The sequence below is a fragment of the Harmonia axyridis genome, chromosome 5 (genome assembly GCF_914767665.1).
Source record: "Harmonia axyridis chromosome 5, icHarAxyr1.1, whole genome shotgun sequence".
NCBI classification, from domain to species: Eukaryota; Metazoa; Arthropoda; class Insecta; order Coleoptera; family Coccinellidae; genus Harmonia; species Harmonia axyridis.
In genome coordinates, this window is record NC_059505.1 from 17,740,033 (window position 1) to 17,760,255 (window position 20,223).

At 36.3% G+C, this 20,223-nt stretch overlaps 2 protein-coding genes and 1 long non-coding RNA gene across 3 annotated transcripts; 2 read left to right on the plus strand and 1 right to left on the minus strand.

Annotated features, from left to right (window-relative positions):
- Window positions 1-4,275: 4,275 nt before the first annotated feature.
- LOC123679603 (TBC1 domain family member 7) lies at window positions 4,276-9,600 on the minus strand. Its single transcript, XM_045616972.1, has 4 exons — window positions 9,260-9,600; window positions 8,745-9,204; window positions 4,614-4,743; window positions 4,276-4,559 (listed from the first exon to the last, which is right to left on the minus strand). The coding sequence occupies exons 1-4, from the start codon at window positions 9,459-9,461 to the stop codon at window positions 4,464-4,466; spliced, it is 888 nt and encodes a 295-aa protein (XP_045472928.1). The 5' UTR covers window positions 9,462-9,600; the 3' UTR covers window positions 4,276-4,463.
- A 122-nt stretch (window positions 9,601-9,722) lies between these two features.
- Window positions 9,723-10,395, plus strand: LOC123679605. Its single transcript, XR_006747414.1, has 2 exons — window positions 9,723-9,827; window positions 9,884-10,395. It is a non-coding gene; the product is annotated as an uncharacterized LOC123679605 (long non-coding RNA).
- Window positions 10,396-13,407: 3,012 nt separating this feature from the next.
- On the plus strand, window positions 13,408-17,145 carry LOC123679604. The gene is made up of 2 exons (XM_045616973.1): window positions 13,408-14,782; window positions 14,841-17,145. The coding sequence occupies exon 2, from the start codon at window positions 15,837-15,839 to the stop codon at window positions 16,398-16,400; it is 564 nt and encodes a 187-aa protein (XP_045472929.1). The 5' UTR covers window positions 13,408-14,782; window positions 14,841-15,836; the 3' UTR covers window positions 16,401-17,145.
- The last annotated feature ends 3,078 nt before the right edge of the window (window positions 17,146-20,223 follow it).

A 20,223-nucleotide genomic window follows, 5' to 3' on the forward strand; every position in this document is an offset into this window, starting at 1 on the left:
TCCCTTTTTGTATACAAGTCCTTTGTCTGCTGTAGATTTCAAATATCTCAATATTCTTTTCCCAGCCGTAACCAACTCTTTGTTGGGCTTATCCAAATATCTACTAAGATATGATACTGAGTACATAATGTCAGGTCTTGATGTACAGGCTAAATACATCAAAGATCCGACTAACTTTCTGTAGGGAAAATTTGTCGATTCTGTATCAGGAGCACTTGAAGGATCTATATAGAATCCTGTAACCATTGGTGTGGATACACCTTTGCATTCCATCATATTAAAATGGCTTAAAAGTTTTTCAATGTAATTTCTTTGTATTATCTTGAGTTCTTCAGCTGTTTTAGTTATTTCCATTCCAAGAAATCTTTTAACTTGTCCCATATCCTTAGCATTCAATAAACTCTTCAAAGATTTTACTGTCTTCTCAATTTCTACATCTTTTCCGGTTATAATTAGGTCATCAACGAATACAATTAACCAGCAATCCTTCTTGCAGTACATGCAAAAATCGAAATTTGATCTTTGAAAGTCCAAGTCCTTCATAATTTTGTCGAATTGATTATTCCAACATCTTGGACTCTCCCTCAATCCATATAGAGCTCTGTTTAGTTTGAGTACTTTGGATTTCCCTATGTCTAATCCTTTAGGTGTCTTGATGTATACTTCGGATGTGAGCATACCATTTAAAAAAGCTGTTGGAATATCGAGTTGTCGTAAATTCCAATTTTCTTGTAAAGACTTCGCTAATAACATTCTTACGGTAGACATCCTCGTAACAGGTGCATATATGTTATGTGGATTCTCTTCTTGAATTTGGAAACCCTTCGCAACTAGTCGAGCCTTCTTTGTTCCATCTTCTTTGGTTTTGAATACCCATTTTGTATCAATGGCTACTTTACCATCCGGCAATTCGCATGTTGACCATGTTTGCAACTTCTCTAGAGATTTCAATTCTTGTTCAATTGATTTTCTCCACTCTTCATCAACAATTGCTTTTTCATATGTCTGGGGATCATCTGAAAGTATAAGGTGATCATAAGTAGCATAAATTTCAAAATCTTGTAAATATTTGGGTTTATTTACTCTTCTCCCTCTACTTGATACAATTTCTTCTTCACCTGTTGATGAGCTACCCCCTTGTTCATCTGTCGTTTCTAGTTCATCTTGCTCAGATTCTTCGTGGACTGAATTTTCTTCAATTGTTGCTGTATCTTGATTTATTTTCCACAAAAATGTGTTGGATTCATCCTTTATTTCATCTGATTATAATTGTTCCATTTTATCCTCGAAAAATACAACATCTCTACTGTATATTACCTTATTTGTATTTGGGTTGAGCAACCTATAACCCTTTTTGTTTTCACCATAACCAACAAATATGAGTCTTTCTGATTTAGCATCCCATTTTTGTCGTAGTTCATCCGGGACATGTGCCATTGCTTGACAACCAAAGATTCTAAGGTGTGCCAGGTTTGGCCTCCTGTTATACCAGGCTTCATATGGTGTTTTCCCTGAAATAGCCTTTGTTGGGGAACGATTCATCAAATAAACTGAAATGTTGACTGCCTCAGCCCAATACTTCTTATTTAAGTTTGCTTCTGATAACATGGTTCTTGCCTTGTCTACAATAGTTCTGTTGGCCCTTTCACTGACCCCATTCTGTTGAGGATTGTACCTCACTGTGGTTTGGTGAACTATACCTGAAGATGTTAAAATTAGTTTCATCTGTTTATTGACATATTCAGTACCATTATCTGTTCTTAAAATTTTGATCTTTCTATCAGTCTTGTTCTCTACTAAATTTTTGAATTCTTTGAAAGCTTCTATCACTTGACTCTTTTCTGCTAAGAAATAGATGTGTACATACCTCGTATAATCGTCAATGAAAGTCAGAAAGTACCTGCTACCACCTATGGATATTGTCTCCATGGGTCCACATAAATCACTGTGTATTAATTCCAGTGGCCTTGTAGATTGTGTTTGACTTGTTTGGAAAGGCTGTTTTCTTTGTTTTCCTTCAATGCATGACAAACATGATGTTGTTGACACCTTGAAGTCCTTATCCATTCCAACTGACATTTTGGTTAGCAAATTCATAGATCTTAGGTTGAGATGTCCTAACCTGCGATGCCACAAATTTTCCTCTGGTTGTGTACAGAAGTATGCTCTGTTTGATTAAACTGTGTTCAATTGATAAATTCCATTTGTCTCAAAACCTCTTGCTATTAGATAGTTATTGCGATTGAAGATTTTCGCACCATTCCTATCGAATACTACTCTGTGTCCCTTTTCCACAATTTTATATATGGACAATAGATTTACTGCAGCTTCGGGGGCATACATAACCTCTTTAACCTCAATTGATTCTTGTTTACCGTCTATATGCACTTGAATTGAAGCAGTTCCTTTTTCTTCGATAATCATATCAGTACTATTAGCAGTTTTAACCTTGGCTTTAATGTTTGTTGCTTCATTTAGCCATTTTCTGTTTCCTGTGATATGTGTTGATGCACAAGAGTCCAAATACCACACATCTGTTTTGACGTTTTCAGACGTTAGAAATGCTGCATACGCTGTGGAATCATTTTTGCTTGTTTTCTTATCCACCTTTTTCTTTGAACGGCACTCTGTCTTAAAATGACCCATCTTTCCACAATTGTAACATTTAACGTTTTTCTTTGGATTACTTTTAGTTATATTACCTTTAGTGAACATTGCCAGATTACTATCCACTGACTTTGGATCTTGTTGAGTTTTTACATCTTGCAATAGCTTTACCTTGATGGAATCTCCACTTATTTGTGTACCACTGCTTTCTAGTCCCATTATCATCGGACGATATTGTTCGGGTAGACCTGCCAAAAGTAAAGTTCCAACCCATTCATTTTCCACTTTGAAATTCATCTCATTCAGTTTGTGAGCAGTTGATATTATTCTATCACAATATTCTTCTGTTGATTTGCAGTCTTCCAATTTTGTGTTGATGAGTGATCTCAGGAGTCCTACTCTTCTTGTCAGTCCTGAGTCCTCGAAAGCTTTTTCGAGGTTGGTCCAAGCTTCCTTCGATTTTGTGGCAGATTTGATGTGGGAATAATTTATTTTGTCGACAGAAAGTATTATTTTGGACAGAGCCTTTTTGTCCTTCTTTTCGTCAGTTTCTGTACCACTGACTACATCCCACAGATCATCTAATTCTAGAAGAGCTTTCATAGCAAATTTCCACTCACTGTAGTTGTCCCTTCCTATTAGTTTCTCAACAGACATGTATTGAGAACCAGTCATTTTGTCTCCGCGTGTTAGCACAAAGATTTTATTTTTGAACAAGAACAACTTCCTTAATTACTTTTACTTGCCGTGTATGTCTGGACCCATAACCTGTTAGGGTTTATGTTTTGTGGAAGCAAAGTAATATTTTAAGATATTTATTATTAACAAACTGAAGACTTATTTCAACGCTACGTCATTACATTACTGAACCTCCATCTTGTTGTTGTGTCAATTGTCAACAGTGTCAACCATAGAAAAATATATATCACTGAATTGTCTCTTCTTCTAACAAGTACGCACCTATTGATCCGTGGTCACGTGACCTATCAACCGTTTACACCTTACACCGCACGCTCCGCACCGGTGGGCATCATATACCGAACGCAGTAATTGAACATGTTGGTCGCTTGTACACGATCAACATGCAAGTAGTTAGAAGTTTCGAGCTGGGTGTTGAGTCGTAATAGCGCTCAACAACGTTGTTTGCGTCACTTTAGCGAATTCCAACTAATATTTCAGGGGTATTTTATATTGATGGACAGCGGTGTTTTATCCTGAGACCATTGAAGGAATTACACTTAGGCTACCCAAAGTCCTTGCCTCATACATTTCCGTGGCGGAGCTTGGTGACTTTATCCAATGAAATGAACGGTCAAAATCACATTCCTAGGGGCGGTGATATACATACTATTATGCTATCGTACGCAATTGCAAAGTGTCACCACACATCAAATTGAACATTACTTGTTTTAGATTTCGAAAAAATTGATTACCAAGACAAAACAATAAAAAATCAATAACTTTATTTCAAATGATACATTCTATTAAAATTTATTTACCTTATAAATTCATTTCCTCAATATTTCAGTTGTTCACGAAATACCAAGAGAAATTTAATCACAAAAACTTTGCATTCCATCAAGACAAACACAATTATATAAATTGACAAAAACTTAATAGAAAAAACTTGAATTTCAATTCAGACCTATCAAAAAAGAAACGAAATAGCACATTTTCAAGGTTTTTTTATTTACAAATATGGAATCATAATAAGGCATTGTCATTTTTTTTTTTTCGTAAAATAAGATATATTAAACAAAAGACAATATTTCGCATAAAAATTAAAATCTAATTCCGATATACTTAATTCCTTCTTTTTATTTTGCTATAATGATAAGTTTCTCCTTGTACCTGAATTATGTCTTTGGCTTATCATGTACGTTAAAATGACTGCCTTGCTGCCACATATCAATGGCCTTATTGAAAATAACTTCAGCATTATCCTCATTCACCTTAAAAACAATCAAATTAGTAATCATTATTAATAATAACAACATAACACTTACTTTATTTAGATTTTCCAAAACATCTTTCAAACATCTACATTTCAAAATCACATGTTTCAAATGTATCAGAAGAGAAACGAACACAAACACAAAAATGTTGCATGATCCACCACATAGTTTGTCCCAAATTCTGTGAATTGAAAAAACCTAATGAAAATCCAAGAAAAAACTGTCAATAAAGTATTGGGAACTGTTTATATAAAAAATCCATTTAAATTGTTTGTTCAGATCCCTTTCATCGCTTAGTTATCATAATAATATCATCTACTACAAACAGATGATTTATTAATAACAGGTTACAAGAACCACCTGCAAATTATGGTCTAACTATTGGAAAATTTAACGAAGAATCTAGGGATGGTATTTGGACTGGACAAGTTGCGTACTGTAGTAGTAGTAGTAGTGCGAGGAAATGTTCTAAATAAACCGATTGCTCTTTCAAATCTACTAAGAATAATAGTAATGAAATCGGAAGTTAATTGGAATGAAACAAAACTGACAAATCAACCATCAAAAATGAGAGAAGGCTTAAAGATTGAGTTCATTAGAAGAAATTAGGTAAACGGAGAATGTAAACAAAAAGCTGCCATATTAAGGCTCAGAAACCGACAACCAATCAAAAACGAAACCACTCTTGTCACTGCTGTGTTTTAATGAGTCGCTGAACTTTCTGTCAATGTGGATTTTAGATGAATTGGTTAATGAAAATCAGCCAGACTTAAAATAAATTGCTTTGGAATCTATGAAATCAGTTAAACAACTTTTGACAGAACAAATGGAATTTTTGAAATGATGCCGTTGATTGGTCGATTCTTTGTAGAGCGCCACCTCAAGAAAGAAAAAAGGACCTAGGCCGAGCCGAGTCGCCAGAATTTTCTGAAACAATATCTAATCAGTGAGCACACCAGTATTTTAGACATCTTATGAACGATGAATGAAAAAGAGAAGTTTTCGTTATTATTTGGTCGAATTCTTGTAGTTTTTTTTAACAGAACCTCTTATATACAGGATGTCCCGGGAGAAAATGTACATACTATTATCAGACGTAGAGTAGGACTAGGTGAGTACGGATTGACTGCAAATATTAATTTCTGTATTTCCTAAGAAAGATACAGGATGAGTTTGCATATTCATGGAAATAATGACCACCATCATCAGAACCAAACTTATCGGCGGAATTTATTGAAACTTGGGATGTAATTGACACATGCCGAAAGATATCAATCATTTCAAAATTCCAGGACCGGACACATTATTTCTCATTTAAAGTGCTCAGGTCAAAAATATCACTTTGTATTTGAAATTTAAAATCATTGTTTATATTTTCAAAAAGTACATACATTCAGCTTTAAAATGATTTACTAATAAATTAAATAATTCATCATGAAACAACAAATGAGAGCAGAAAAAAATATGCTCAATGTGGTAATTTTCTATTCTGAAAATATGCTGACAACTCTGAAATTTGAGATAGTTTAAATTACTTATTGGTTGTGTTCCGTATTATTATAAAATTTTGGAATTATCAGAATGATGAATTTGAAAAATAGAGAATATGCTGATATTATGTTCCCGTATTTGTTAAGCGTAAAGGAAATAGACGAGGCTCAGTTCACCAAAGATTGTGTGTTCAACACAATATATATATTTATATACAGGGTGGCCATTTGAAAACGAAACAGACGAGATTACAGACGAAATAAAGTTTTTCGATAGAAATGCTCGGACAGGTCGATTTCTGTTTCGAGGGGGACAACTTAAGATGTAGGTTACGGACGCATAGCGCTTCAACCCTTGCGACTACAACCCTCACCCCCAAATTTTGAATAGGGAAGATGGGGTGAGTGATACCTCATTTGAAAGGTATTTTTATACTGATTTCAGCACAGTAATTGTTTTTTCATTTTATGCATTAGTTCTCGAAATATTACTAACTAAGTATTTGAAAATGAAGTAGTGTTTTCATGACACTTGTAGTGTTTTGTGAAAAATCGACATTTTGAGCTTCAAAACAACCATGACTGTGGCTTCCTTCCTAACTAACTAACGCATGAATATTTCGAGAACTAATGCATAAAATGAAAGAACAATTACTGTGCTGAAATCAGTATAAAAATACCTTTAAATTGAGGTATCACTCACCCCATCTTCCCTATTCAAAAATTGGGGGTGGGGGTTGTAGCAGCAAGGGTTGAAGCGCTATGCGTCCGTAACCTACATCTTAAGTTGTCCCCTTCGAAACAGAAATCGACCTGTCCGAGCATTTCTATCGAAAAACTTTATTTCGTCTGTAATCTCATCTGTTTCGTTTTCAAATGGCCACCCTGTATATATATATATATATATATATATATATATATATATATATATATATATATATATATATATATATATATATATATATATATATATATATATATAATATCATTCTGACTTGACCTCGGCATGTGTTAATTACATCCCAAGTAAATTCCGCCGATAAATTTGATTCTGATGATGGTTTCATTATTTCCATGAGTATGCAAACTCACCCTGTAGCTTTCTGGGGAAAGGCAGAAATTAATTTTTTGTAATCCTTACTCACCTAGTCATACTCTACCTCTAGTAAGCATGTAAGCATAGAACAAAACAGATATCGAAAACCTGCATGCAAAATGAGAACTTTGTTGACAAAAGCTCCATCCAAAAAGAAGCATTGAGAGGGAGACACTGCCTGGGAATAAAAATGGCAGATCAGCAGGAATCTCCTAGACACATCATGAAACTTGCTTATGGTTAAATAGAAAGCCTACGAACACAGTTCAAAGACCAACGTCAGAGGTCTACTAAACATTGTGTGAAGTAGATGAACAACTGCACAAGGTGTATGTTTCATACAACCCACATTCGATCCCAGAAAAACTGCAAAGATGCTGGGAGAACTTCATTGAAACCACAAACTACTGGCTCAAATTAAGTGGAATGTATCTGGAAGGTTTTCTTCCAGGCAGTTTAAGATCAAGTGATCTCAATGAGAAACTACCGCAAACATATCATAAAGGATCAAAATATCACTAACGAACGATGGCGATATGGGTGTCAAACATATCCCGGATGGATGTAAAATGTTTGTAGGTAACGAATATAAAGAAAGACACGATGCAATAGAGAAGATACTTAACCCATAATTGGCAACCTCAATGAGGAGTGCTGAGAGGGGAGAAATATACCTTATTGCAGATAGTGATAACAGGAAGAAGGAACATTGGGAGGAGAAGAATCTCCTGTTTAAAAAACTTGAGACAATGTTACAAGGGCAATTCTGTTGAGTTGTTGCAGATAAAGATAGCCATTTTGATAGCTAACCTTCTGAAGATATGGCACCTGAAGAAGAAGATATTAGGAGTGATGCAGTGTGAAAAAAAGCCATACTACAAGTTAAACTGGAAACCATCCTGGAGAATGTACGCTTTCAAATTAACTAGGATCTAAGGGTTCTCATTTCATTGATAATACAGTTTCTCATAACAGACAATAGCAGGAAATGTGTATAAATTGAAGGACTTTGTATACAAAATTTCTTTTTATACTCCTCTTCCAATACTTTCTTATGAATTGAAAGAAATATTCCTAAGACTGTCATAGATTACTCCAGGGTGAAGATTTTTCTCAATCATAATTATGATTGAAAGAAAACGGTTTGAATTTTCTCAAGAAATGAATTCTTTGAAATAATTATTTTTGCTGTATTAAAAAATAGTCTCACAGTTTACAATTTTTGAGATGGTTACATCATTTTGTTTCAAATTTAAACTCTCAATATTCTGGGTACTGCCCTGAAAATATAGAAATTACATTCATCATTTTGAAGGATTGCCTCTGAATTGAATAAAACTACAAAATTCAAACAAAATCAGACTGCTGATTTCCAAGTTATGTATATAAGAAATTTAGGAGGCCAATTTCCATTAATCATCCTTTATCTCCAAAACTAAAAAGGATACAAAACAAGCTACTTTTCTGAAAGGCCTGGATGACCTACATTCACCACTAGGCTATGACTAGTCACTCTTGTTACACCTTGTATATGATTGAAATGATAACTTTTGCTTATTAGTGAATAATACATTCAGTTACATGCAGCATACTCACTTTGTGAGAGCTGGATAGTTCAGTGTATTTGAAAAAAATGTGTCAAAATAGTAATCAAATGGTATATTGTCAAGAGCATCGATAGATTTCAGGTGTTTGTAGAGAATAGGTTCTTCCTTTTCTATGTAGTGAATTATACTTTCAATAAGTTTGGGAAAATCATTATCAAATGAATGTAGGTTAGAAAAAAATCCTTTGGCAATCCAGTACACCTCTACATCATCTTTGTAGAGTGGCAAGAGAAACTGAACAATTTCATTGAATCCTCTTGATGAGTTAAAATTATTTTCAAATCTCAATGAATCAGTTTGTAGCAGGAAGCCAGCATAAAATTGTTTAATCTTTGCAGTATTGAAATCAATTAATTTCATTATGGTTAATGCCCGCATCATTTCATGAAACTCTTGCTTTCTTTGGTCATTAATGAAAGCATGACAATCTGTATTCACTGGCAGGACACCTATAAATAGGAGCTTAAGTTCAAAGAGATATTTGCCATTGCATCTTTAGTATACCTAAGCATATTTTCCATACTGTATTTCGATAAGTTGCAGGTAAGCTATACCTCAAACAAAATTGTTTCAATTTTACCCTATCTAAGATTTTTTCTTTCAGTAATATTTCCAATGATTTCCTCTCTTCTACATTTTTACATCCAACTTTTTCATAATATGCAGAACGAAAATTTCTTTCATCTGCTACATGTGCTGCACACATTGAGAACTATGATCGAGAAATAAAATGAACAGAATTCATTTATTTATAGCTTGTCTATTTAGGACTGCTTTGCAATATTCGAAATTAACCTTCACATAGACGATAACCTAACCATTGATTTTTTTCACTAGTTCTATGTTCTATGACAATATAACGGAAGAAAATAGTGTTCTGTGGGAAGAACCACAGACTAGTAATCTGTGGAAGAACCATCGATAAATTAAGTATTTTGCATAGACCTTATATCATCATGATATTAGGTCTATGGTATTTTGTCTATGGAAATAACCACAGATAACAACAGACCCAAAATGCTATCGTTGGGTTTGGGCATCAAGATAGAATATTCTATCTCGATGGGTTTGGGTATGGTCCGTATATCGAGCGGTTACTACTGTTACTAATGGTTTTCAATATTTCAGGTAGCCTGCTTCGCATTGACACTTGTCATTGGTCTTCAAAATTTTTATTTGACATAAGTAGGGAACCATTGGAGATATTTTGTATCTGTTTTCACCATCTCACTCATCCTTAAATAACGCAACTTTTATGTAATTTGAGACATCCTGTATTTCTAACGCTTTTCGATATCCCTGAAGTGTCCCTCTACTCCCTCTAAGTCTAAATAGTTCTAACCCTGTATATTAGAACATTGTGATTAGTGATTACTGGCCTTAAAATATCAAAATTAAAAGGGTTTGTCCAATTGCAAGTCCTGAGTCAGTCATATAATAATAAGACCTGTATTCAAGACGACTCCTCTGTTCTGCGTGTTTGTGTTTTGGATAATGGATCGAACGGACTCACCTTCTATATTACAGTCTTATAATTTGCAGTTGCGTCTAAATATCGAAAATTTCAGTACAACTGAGGAAAACTATTACCATTGTTCATCATATTTTTTTCTGAATAAATATCAGAAATAAACCTGAAATACTTCTGTTTTAAATGATCTTCCCTACACACGAAAACGAATGTTGTATAGAGCGCAGCCTACTCTTGAATCACAGAGCATAGACTTCTACTATTGAATGTAGAAGAATTGATATGAATGAGAAGATTAGGTCATTAGAACGAACGATTGTATGACTGTAAGTAAATCAATCCAAAAGTAATTTATGTTCAAGAAAAATTTTCAGCATATATATCTATTTTGTAGATGTAGCAATCACTTCTATGTCCATTGTTATTGGTGAAATTAATATAATATGACATATGTCAAGACTGTCAAGTCAAGTCATGTTATTTGAATATCAATAAGTTCATAAAACAATATTTATGTTGATTGGATTATTAGGTTGGTGCAACCTAATTCATTCTCAAAATTGGTATCTTTTCTAAGAATCAAGAGCACTCTAGTCTATAATATATTAAACAATAATCATCAACTAATAGAGATGTCTAATAAAAATAAAACGGAAAAGGTTGCATATAATGAATTGGCTATAAGATATAATCTTTCTCAAGTTGAATATGTGAGAACTTCAATGGCAGCTCTGTCTGGCTGTACTGCCGGTAGGATATATAATTCAGAAATGGAATGGAATATATGTATACATGTTTTATGTTTTATAGGCCTATTAGGACTGACTGGTTTATATGGAGCTACCTTTTACATATTTGCTGTTACGAGTCTTTGGTTGATGGTACTCTTCAAAGCAGGTTTCAATACATGGAAAAATTATTTTATTTCGAGGAAAGGATTACTGACAAATGGATTTTTTGGACATTTATTCACATATATTCTATGTTGGACCTTCATATATGGAATGGTTCATGTTTATTAAATTAATCAATTTCCTATTTTTATGTTCATTGAAGATTAATTTCTGCTCACATTAGATGATGTTTCATATTAAAATAATTACAAATGATCCTGGTTAAGTGGTGTGATATGAAACAATTTGAATTTATTCCCTAATACATATGGGTTCTCCTTTACTCAAGACAACTACTCTATACATCCACGCAGAGAAAATTTTCTGGTTTAAGGGTGGGGGTGCTACCATTCACTGTTTCCTAAACCATTAAGTGTCAGTTCTCTTAATTCACACAAACTCATTTTCTTTATGTTATATTGCTATTCATTGCATTCATCTTACCTTTTTTCATTGAAATTTGGTGGACTGTAAAAATAATAAAATATTAATTTTGAATTAAATCAAAATAAAACAAGCAGATTCTCATTTTGACTAAAAACTGATGCAACTATGAAAATTAGTCATCACTAATTATGGGTTGGATAGGATTGCTTTTTAATTGTTTTGTAAATTTGATTTTGTGGATATTGAGTTTAGTATTAAGAAGTAAATATTTGCTAGTGCAGAAAGTCAACTATAAATCAATTTTCAGGTTTTGATTGAAAAGAAACAAATTGGGAATTGTTGGAAATTGGTATCCGATATTTGACAAGTTGGTTTGTATTTCAGATTTAGAATATCACTAAAGTCAAATGACTCAATGCATAAATAATGTCAAATATTCTCCTAAAATCATGATTGTTGACGCTCAGCAATTCAGTATTTTGTAATAAACTGGGAGATCATCAATATGACCAAGTTCACTTGTCTCCTGTATCCGGAGATGTTTTTCAACCTCTGGAAGAGCGGCTTTCCAAAGGTCTTGGAGAATGAATAATTATATCAATTCATAAAGGTCTTGTTGTGTTCGGTCCTTCGCTTTAATGGATGGGTCTTTCTAGTTGATTTTCTTTCATGGGGACAGGATTAGATTTCCAGGTTGAAGTCAATTAATTTTTTTTTTAAATCAAATATAATAAAACCAAAATTATAATATTAACAAAATTTGTGTCATTTGACTCAACGGTGAAAAACTTTATGATACATACAAATATCTCAAATGATCTAAAACTCAAAAAAAAAAAAACAAAATTATTTATTAAACTTTAAATTTGGAAGAATCAGATCTACTCAACAATACTGTCTGCAGTGAATAATGTATTGATTTCTCAACGAAACAAAAATAAAAGGAAATAGCCAAAGGACCGTTAAACTGTTACGTGCCCTTATTCCACTAGGTTAGTATAACAGGCCAGTTGAAAAGTCCCCGGTCTACTATAGTAAAACACATTTTTTTGGCAAAATTCGATTTCATTATTCAACATAGTTGCCTTCGAGAGCAATATAGTGATTATAGCAATCTTCCAACTTTTCGATAACATTTTTGTACTACGATTTGTCTCTCGCTTCAAAGTAGGCCTCAGTTTCGGCGATTACATTTTCATTGTCGCTAAATTTCTTTCCAGCGAGCATTCTTTTGAGGTTTGAGAACAGGAAAAAGTCGCTGGGGTCCGCGAATAAGGTGGATGCAGAAGCAATTCTAAGCTCAATTCATGAAATCTTGCCATTGTTTTCATTGATTTGTGACACGGCGCATTGTCTTGTTGATTCTTCAAATGGGACTGTTTTTCAACGATTTCATCCTTTAAACTTAAATTATCCAATAACGCTATATAATAATCGCTGTTGATGGTCTGGCATTTTTGGAGGTAATCAATAAATATTATACCTTTCGCATCCCAGAATACTATTGCCATAACCTTGCCAGCTAACTGTTGTTTTTTCTCGCTTTGGATCGGTTTATCGTGTGCAGTCCACTCAGCTGACTGTCGATTGGACTCCGGAGTGAAATGATGAAGCCACGTTTCATCCATTGTCACATATCGACGCAAATATTCAGATTTATTGCACTTAAACAGTTTCAATCACATCTTACAATCATCAACACGTTGTTGCTTTTGATCGATTGTGAGCTCGCGCGGCACTCATTGTCACGCAGCTTTCTCATGTATAAATATTCGTGAATGATATGATACACGTTCAGATGATATCTTCACAACGTCTGCTATCTGTATCAACTTCACTTTACGGTCGTTCAAAATTATTTTGTGAACTTTTTTGATTTTTTTGTCGGTGGGCGTCTACTGCGTTCGCCGTCTTCAGTGCTCATTTCACCACGTTTAAACGTAGCATACCAATCAATGATGGTTGATTTTCAGACCCCAGAAGCATTTTTCCGTTTCCTATGTGGCTAGCGCAACCAGTTGCTCTAAACCATTAGGGAACGGAGACGGAGACAACTCCGTTCCCTACGTGGCTAGCGCAACTCGCACATTTATTAACCATGCTTTCTGCGTACATTTTTCACATATACATCTATATTGTTATATTTATTTTTAAATTGATAATTTAATTTTTTTTCCTGAGATCAGGCTCATTTTAGTTATTTAATTTCCCAATTTATATCGAATATTAAATCAAAATAAATGAGAAATATTTATATATAAGGTGTCCCATCAAAAATTCAGTAAAAAACCCAATATCTCTGAAACGGGTGATATTTTTGAGAAACCGATGCTTTTCGATAAATCTGGGGTAAAAAACTGCGCTAAAAAATATAGGTCGTCTATTTTAGAAACACCAACTGTCCTTTATATCTGTAAAACGGTAATTTATTTCTATTATCTATTGTGAGTATCAGAGTATCATATAAATTTATTTATTCGCATGTGAAAAAATCGGCCCTAAGTCTTTTATTGATCTCGAGGATGCTTTCAGTGAGCATCGAATTTGGTACATCCCTCGTCACTCCAGTGCTTTGTTTCAGAAATCATTCACCTACCAGGCCGCTAAGATGTTCAATACATATCTCATTGATCACTTACATATCTCCGAATTTCGGATGAAGCGTGTTCTGAGAGCTAGACTTCTCGAATTATCGAGTTAGTATTTAATATGGACTCTTTTATTTTATCTGTCCTGTTATACCTTTTTATCATATTGGATATGTTGTTTTGATTTTTGTTTCATGAAACCTATTGACATGTTTTCTTTCTTTTCTTCTCCTCTCTAGAGTAAAAAACGCTATTGTAATATTTGTATGTATCGTGCTGCACAGGTTGAGTGTAAGAATAGCCTGAGGCTAAACTTCGCCTGTGTTGTACTGAAAAAGAAAAATAAAGACGTTTATTAAATGCTCAGAAACGTTGCCATTGATAAATTGTATACAACTGTTCCTTGTGACTGATATTCCTAACCACTGAATTTATATTTTTAAATCATTTTAATGGTTATGAGTCGTTCGAACTATTGTTTGGTTCCTCAGTGTTCTTCCTCGAAAAAAAAAGTTCAAATATCAATTTCCACGCTTTTCCTCAAACTGATAATAAATATCGTGTTTGGGTGGAATGGAAATTGGGGAGTAAAGAGCTGATGGATCGACAAAAAGCTTGGCAACTGAAACTCAAAATCGGCAAACTAGTGACAAGAAATATGAAAGTATGTTCCCTGCATTTTATCGAGGTAAGCACGGATTATACATGAAATTTTATGTTTTATTTATGGGGATAATCGTTTACAGATTCCAGTTTTACACAAAGAGAGTTTTTGAAAAAACGGCTGTGCCTTCCAGAAATCTTCCTTATAGATCCACTACCTCAAAGGAAGAACCTGAATGTTCTATTAGTAGATCTGAAAGATTGAGACAAAGAAGTATCAACAAAGAAAAACTTGTTGCTGAAGAATGCTCTTGTGAAGAAATCAAACCTGCTGTACAAACTTCTTCCCAAGATGAAATCGAAACTGCATAAGGTCTATTACAGCTTCTTCAGGATCAGCCTGATTAAAATGGACCTAAAACTTTCAAGGATTTCGAAATGCAAGTGAATACTCCTTAGGTGTCTTCTTTGTGTGACCTGATAAGAACAGATAGTGTTCTAGTTTTACTGGTCTCAATAATATAAAACTATTAGATACAATAGAAAAAACATAACAATCTGTTTACAGCGATCAAAGATCACATCGTTCAACAATCAGCATATTGTTTTAGTACTAACAAAATTGAAATGTGATCTTACATATATTATATTATCTCTTTTTTTTGCATTTCATAAGAATTGTACCATATACATATATGAAATGCTACCCATTTTGAGTAGAGTTATAAGTTATGTTATAACAATTCCAGATTTTCCTGAAATACAGAAAAATATGCCAAAATTATTTGAATGTTTTCACATATTAGAATTATTTGCAGAATATAGATTTTTTAGGAATTAGATCATTTGAAAATTGTAGAGTGACTCGGTTTTGCTCAGAGATGGCGCCATAGTTGTAATGCGCCACGCAACATCGACCCCGGCGTATTTGAAGGGGTCGTCGCGAAGCAACCGATTCACTTCTCACCCAAGAGTGTGGGAAGGTGTGTCTTAGGCAGAGATCGTTGGATTGCCTAACTGAAGAGTCCACCAGCGATCTCGGGACCAAACACAATACCCCTCGGGAGAGGGCGCACCTAAATCTTGGCTCGAAAAAGCCTCGCCAAAGTGGTGACCCCAACGTGATCAACGTCAATGTTATGAGTGACAGGGACGATTTGCTCGCGGACATAACTCCAATCGCCAAGATGCCGAACCAATCCGCCGCAGCACTCACTCCAGAAGTACTCGCACGCCTCAAAATCCCCGTATTCACCCCAGATGACCCGGAAGTATGGTTCCAGCAAGTCGAGTGGTCACTCGAAGATGTCGGTCTAACAGCCAGCTCGGCCAAATTCCGTCAGGTTGCAAAATCACTCGACGGAAGGTACGCGAAAGAGGTCCGCGACCTGATTATCAACCCTCCAGCCGAAAAGCCTTACGAAACGCTAAAAGAGCAACTTCTCCAACGCCTGGGGAAATCGCAGGCCCAAAAGACGCGGCAACTTCTGGAGAGGGTAGAAATTGGAGACCGGAAGCCATCCCAGTTTCTGCGGTACCTGCAACAGCACGCTGGGGACAACGCCGCAGACGAGATCGTCCGCGCCCTGTGGATGGAGCGGATAAACCCCCTCGCTCGCGCCAGCATTGCCGCACAGGCCGCCCAAACAAACGTCACCATGGACGACCTGGCCAAGACCGCCAAAGTGGTGACCCCGACGTGATGGCGGAAAGCTGCGGCGTTGGAGCGCAGAGGCGACTCACTGCCCCGCTCAACGTTACGGCTACTGGGGTGTCCATCGGACACTAGAGCCGATGGCACGCCGAGCCTCGTGTTTCGTCATCACAGCACGCAAGCGCTTTCTCCCCCCTGGGACCACCTGCGTACCTCCTCCTCAGGAGGGTCGTCGTTACTGGTGGGGGGGTATGTAGTGACTCGGTTTTGCTCAGAGATAGCGCCATGGTTGTAATGCGCCACGCAACATCGGCCCCGGCGTATTTAAAGGGGTCGACGCGAAGCAACCGATTCACTTCTCACCCAAGAGTTGGTTTTGTTTCTTCCCACCTTTCGGTTTTAGCTCTTTGGTCTTTCGCTCTTAGCTACCCACTATCTAGTTCATCAACCCTTTGCGCCAATTTCCAGTTTCTAAATTTGCGAGTCCAGTATTACTTCATTTGCCCACTCATTAGCCTTCTGTATGTCTGTGTCATTTTTTTTTCTTCCATCCTTCCTCAATTGAACCATTAGGTCTCCATATTTCTTTTCTATATTTTCTCTTGCTGTTTGTCTGAAATCAAATGTACAATGTTGTCTTATATGTGTAGCGTCCTCTTCCTCGTTTCTGTCACAACCACATTTTCCCGTTGTCTCCTTCAACTTGAACCTTTTCTTGTATGACTCCATGTTTCGATGACCCGTCATCAACTGCGATGCCTTGAAGTTGAGCTGTATTAACTCGTTGCCCACTTGTCTGCAGTGTTCGTACAGTTCTCTTCCTTTACTTCCATTATCCCAACTCCTTTGCCACCTCTCCATTAACCTCCCATAATTTTCCGCCTTCATCTGCTGTCTCGTTTTATACGTGTATTGTCTGTTCTCTACATCTATGGTTCTTCTTTCTGTCGCCTGCCTTGCTAGTTCATGTGCTATTGCTTCCCCATCCGTTCCATAGTGCTTTCCTTTCCTCCATATTATATATGTGTCTTTCCCTTCACCATTTCGTACCTCAATTTGTTTCTGTATGTGTGCCGTTATTGGTAGTCTTGTATTTCGGTTGTGTATGCTCTTTATTAATGCTTCTCTGTCTGTTATTATTACTATGTTGTCCATTGCCCTAACTCCCCTGTCCTCCAGTGCCATCTTAACTGCTAGTTGTTCCGCCGTGTGTATGTCCATCCCGTCGCTTGTTCTAATACTTACTCTCTTATCCCCATAACAAATACCTATTCCTGTCTTTCCTCCATTACAACTTGCATCTACGTATATGATCTCCCTGTGACGTTGTTCTAAATTATCTTCATTTTTTGTTATTAGGTACGTGGCTGGATGAGCTCTGTCTTTCGTTTTAACTCGCGTCTTGTACATGTCTTCTCGATTTTCATTCCAGTGTATGTGCCTCTGCTCCGCCTCTATCCACCATGGTGGTATACCCGCTAGTACCTGCAGTGCCGCTATTGATGTTGTCCTGTATGTTCTATTGATTAGAAGCAGTAATGGTCTTTGTGCAGCTTCAATTTGTCTCTTGTTTGCTTCGCGTCCAGCATTGATTCCCCATATTTCTGATGCATAAAGTGCCGCTGGCCTTATCACATTCTCTGCTATATATTTAAAATTTTGTTTGTCGTGTCCATATGTTCTAGTGATCAGTCCTATTATCTTGTTTGATATCTGTCCTATTTTTCTCCTCATTTCTTTAGTGTGTTTCAAAAACGTCATTCCTCTGTCTATGTTCAGCCCCAAATATTTGATTGTTTCTCCATGTGTTATGGTCTGTCCTTCTATTTTAATTGTTGGTGGTCTTATTCTGCGTCCCTTGCTTATGAACATTATTTCCGTCTTTTCCTTGTTATACTTCACTCCGCTATGTTTTTCCCATTCACTACATCCCCTCCATATTTCCTTCCATTTCTGCTCTATTTCTCTCGACGATTTCCCTCCTATTATAATGACCTGATCATCTGCGTATGCTTGTATAGTTCCAATGTCCTCTATGTATTCTCTATCGATGTCTCTTTCCTGTGATTCCCTCGTTCTCCATTCCTCGTTTATCCTATCCATTGATCGAAACCAGCCCTGCATGACCAACAGCCACAGAGTTGGTCCCAAGCTAGATCCCTGTGGACATCCCTTCTGCATGATCTTCGTCGCCTGTCCACTTGTTACTGTCCTGTCTACTAAAAAGTCCTCACATATCTTTCTTAGTTTTCCGGGTACACTCGCTTCCTCTAGTTCCTTTTTAACGTACGGAGCCCATGCACTGTTGAAAGCGTTCTTTAGGTCCAGTGTCACAATCAGTTGGTGTCTTTTTTTTATTCTATTTGTCTTCAGTTCATATATCAATTTGTCTATTGCGTCCGTTGTTGATCTTCCCTCGCGAAACCCGTATTGCCTCTCGTCTAATTGATTGTTATGTTCCAGCCAGTGTTGTAGACGTCTATTTGTTATTATGTCTAATACCTTGCCTATCGTTGGGAGAAGACTTATAGGTCTTAAGGAATCGTCTTTCTTCGGTATCCAGGCAACCTGCGCTTTTTTCCAGACATTTGGGAATTTGCCAAATTCAAAGCATTTGTTGTAAATAGTCTTCATTATTTCCTCTGTCTCATTGTAAATGTGTATGACTGCCTCATTCGGTATTCTGTCTTTTCCTGTGCTCTTCCCAATCTTCAATCCCTTTATCGTGTTCAATATCTCATTGTTGTCTATGTCCGGCTCGTTGTCTTCGCAGTATACATATTTGTTATTTCTGTATCCCCTCATCTCCTCCGTGTCTTCTTTTTCGTTATCGTCTGGAAAGTATTTGTCAAGTAAGTATCTGTTGGTGTCTGTCTCGTCCTTTGTGTATGAGCCATCATCCTTTCTAACATTCGTGTTCCCTCTATTCTTCTTTTTATTTACAAATTTCCAAAGTTTGTCCCATGGATTTGTTTCATTTATGTCCGCTATTTCCCTCTGTAATCCCTCTATCTTCCTTCGCTTGATGTCTTTCTTGTATATGTTCCTCATTTCCCTGTACTCTTTCCACTTATCATCCCTTCTTCTTTCTTCCTGCTCCTGCTGTGCCTCACGTCTCAACTTTCTCAACTTCTGTCTGGTCCACTGCAACTCTTGCGTCCACCAATTTCCTGCTGTTTCCTGCGTTTCCTTCTGTTTTATATGTTTTCCACAGACTTGCGTACACATCTTCTGAAGTACCTCCGCTCGTTTTTCCAATTCATCCTTGTTTTGTACCTTCCATTCCTGCTTTTCCATCTTCACCCTCAGCTCCTCTCTCATGTGTTCCCAGTCCGTTCTTTCATAGTCGTTCACCCTCCTTAGCTTCTTCGTTTTTCTTACTTCCGTTTCTATGTTGTATGTTATGTACTTATGTAAACTCAATGATTCCTCGTCTGATACAGTCCAGTCTTTTAGTGTAATCCCCTTTGTCAATGTCATGTCAATATAGCTACTTCCTTGTGAGCTTGTGAATGTTGGTGGTTGTTTTCCGTCGTTGTGAATCTCATACATATTTTTCATCGTCCAGTCTAGTAGTTTTCCTCCTCGTTGGTCCACGTGTGTTCCCCCCACACCGAGTTATGTGCGTTTATATCTCCGGCCAAGAGATGTTTTGAGTTTGTGTTTTTCAGTTTATTCGTAAACTCCTCCAATCTTTTGTTTTCGTTTCCTCCTGGTTCGTCATAAATGGAAGTAATTAATAATGTGTCGTCTTTTACACCCTCGATTGCAATTGTTGTATAGTTGTTGTCTGTTAAATCCTGTCGTGTTATTATACTTTGTATGCTTGTTTTAGTCACAATCAATGTCTTGGCTCCCTTTTTCCGTCCGTG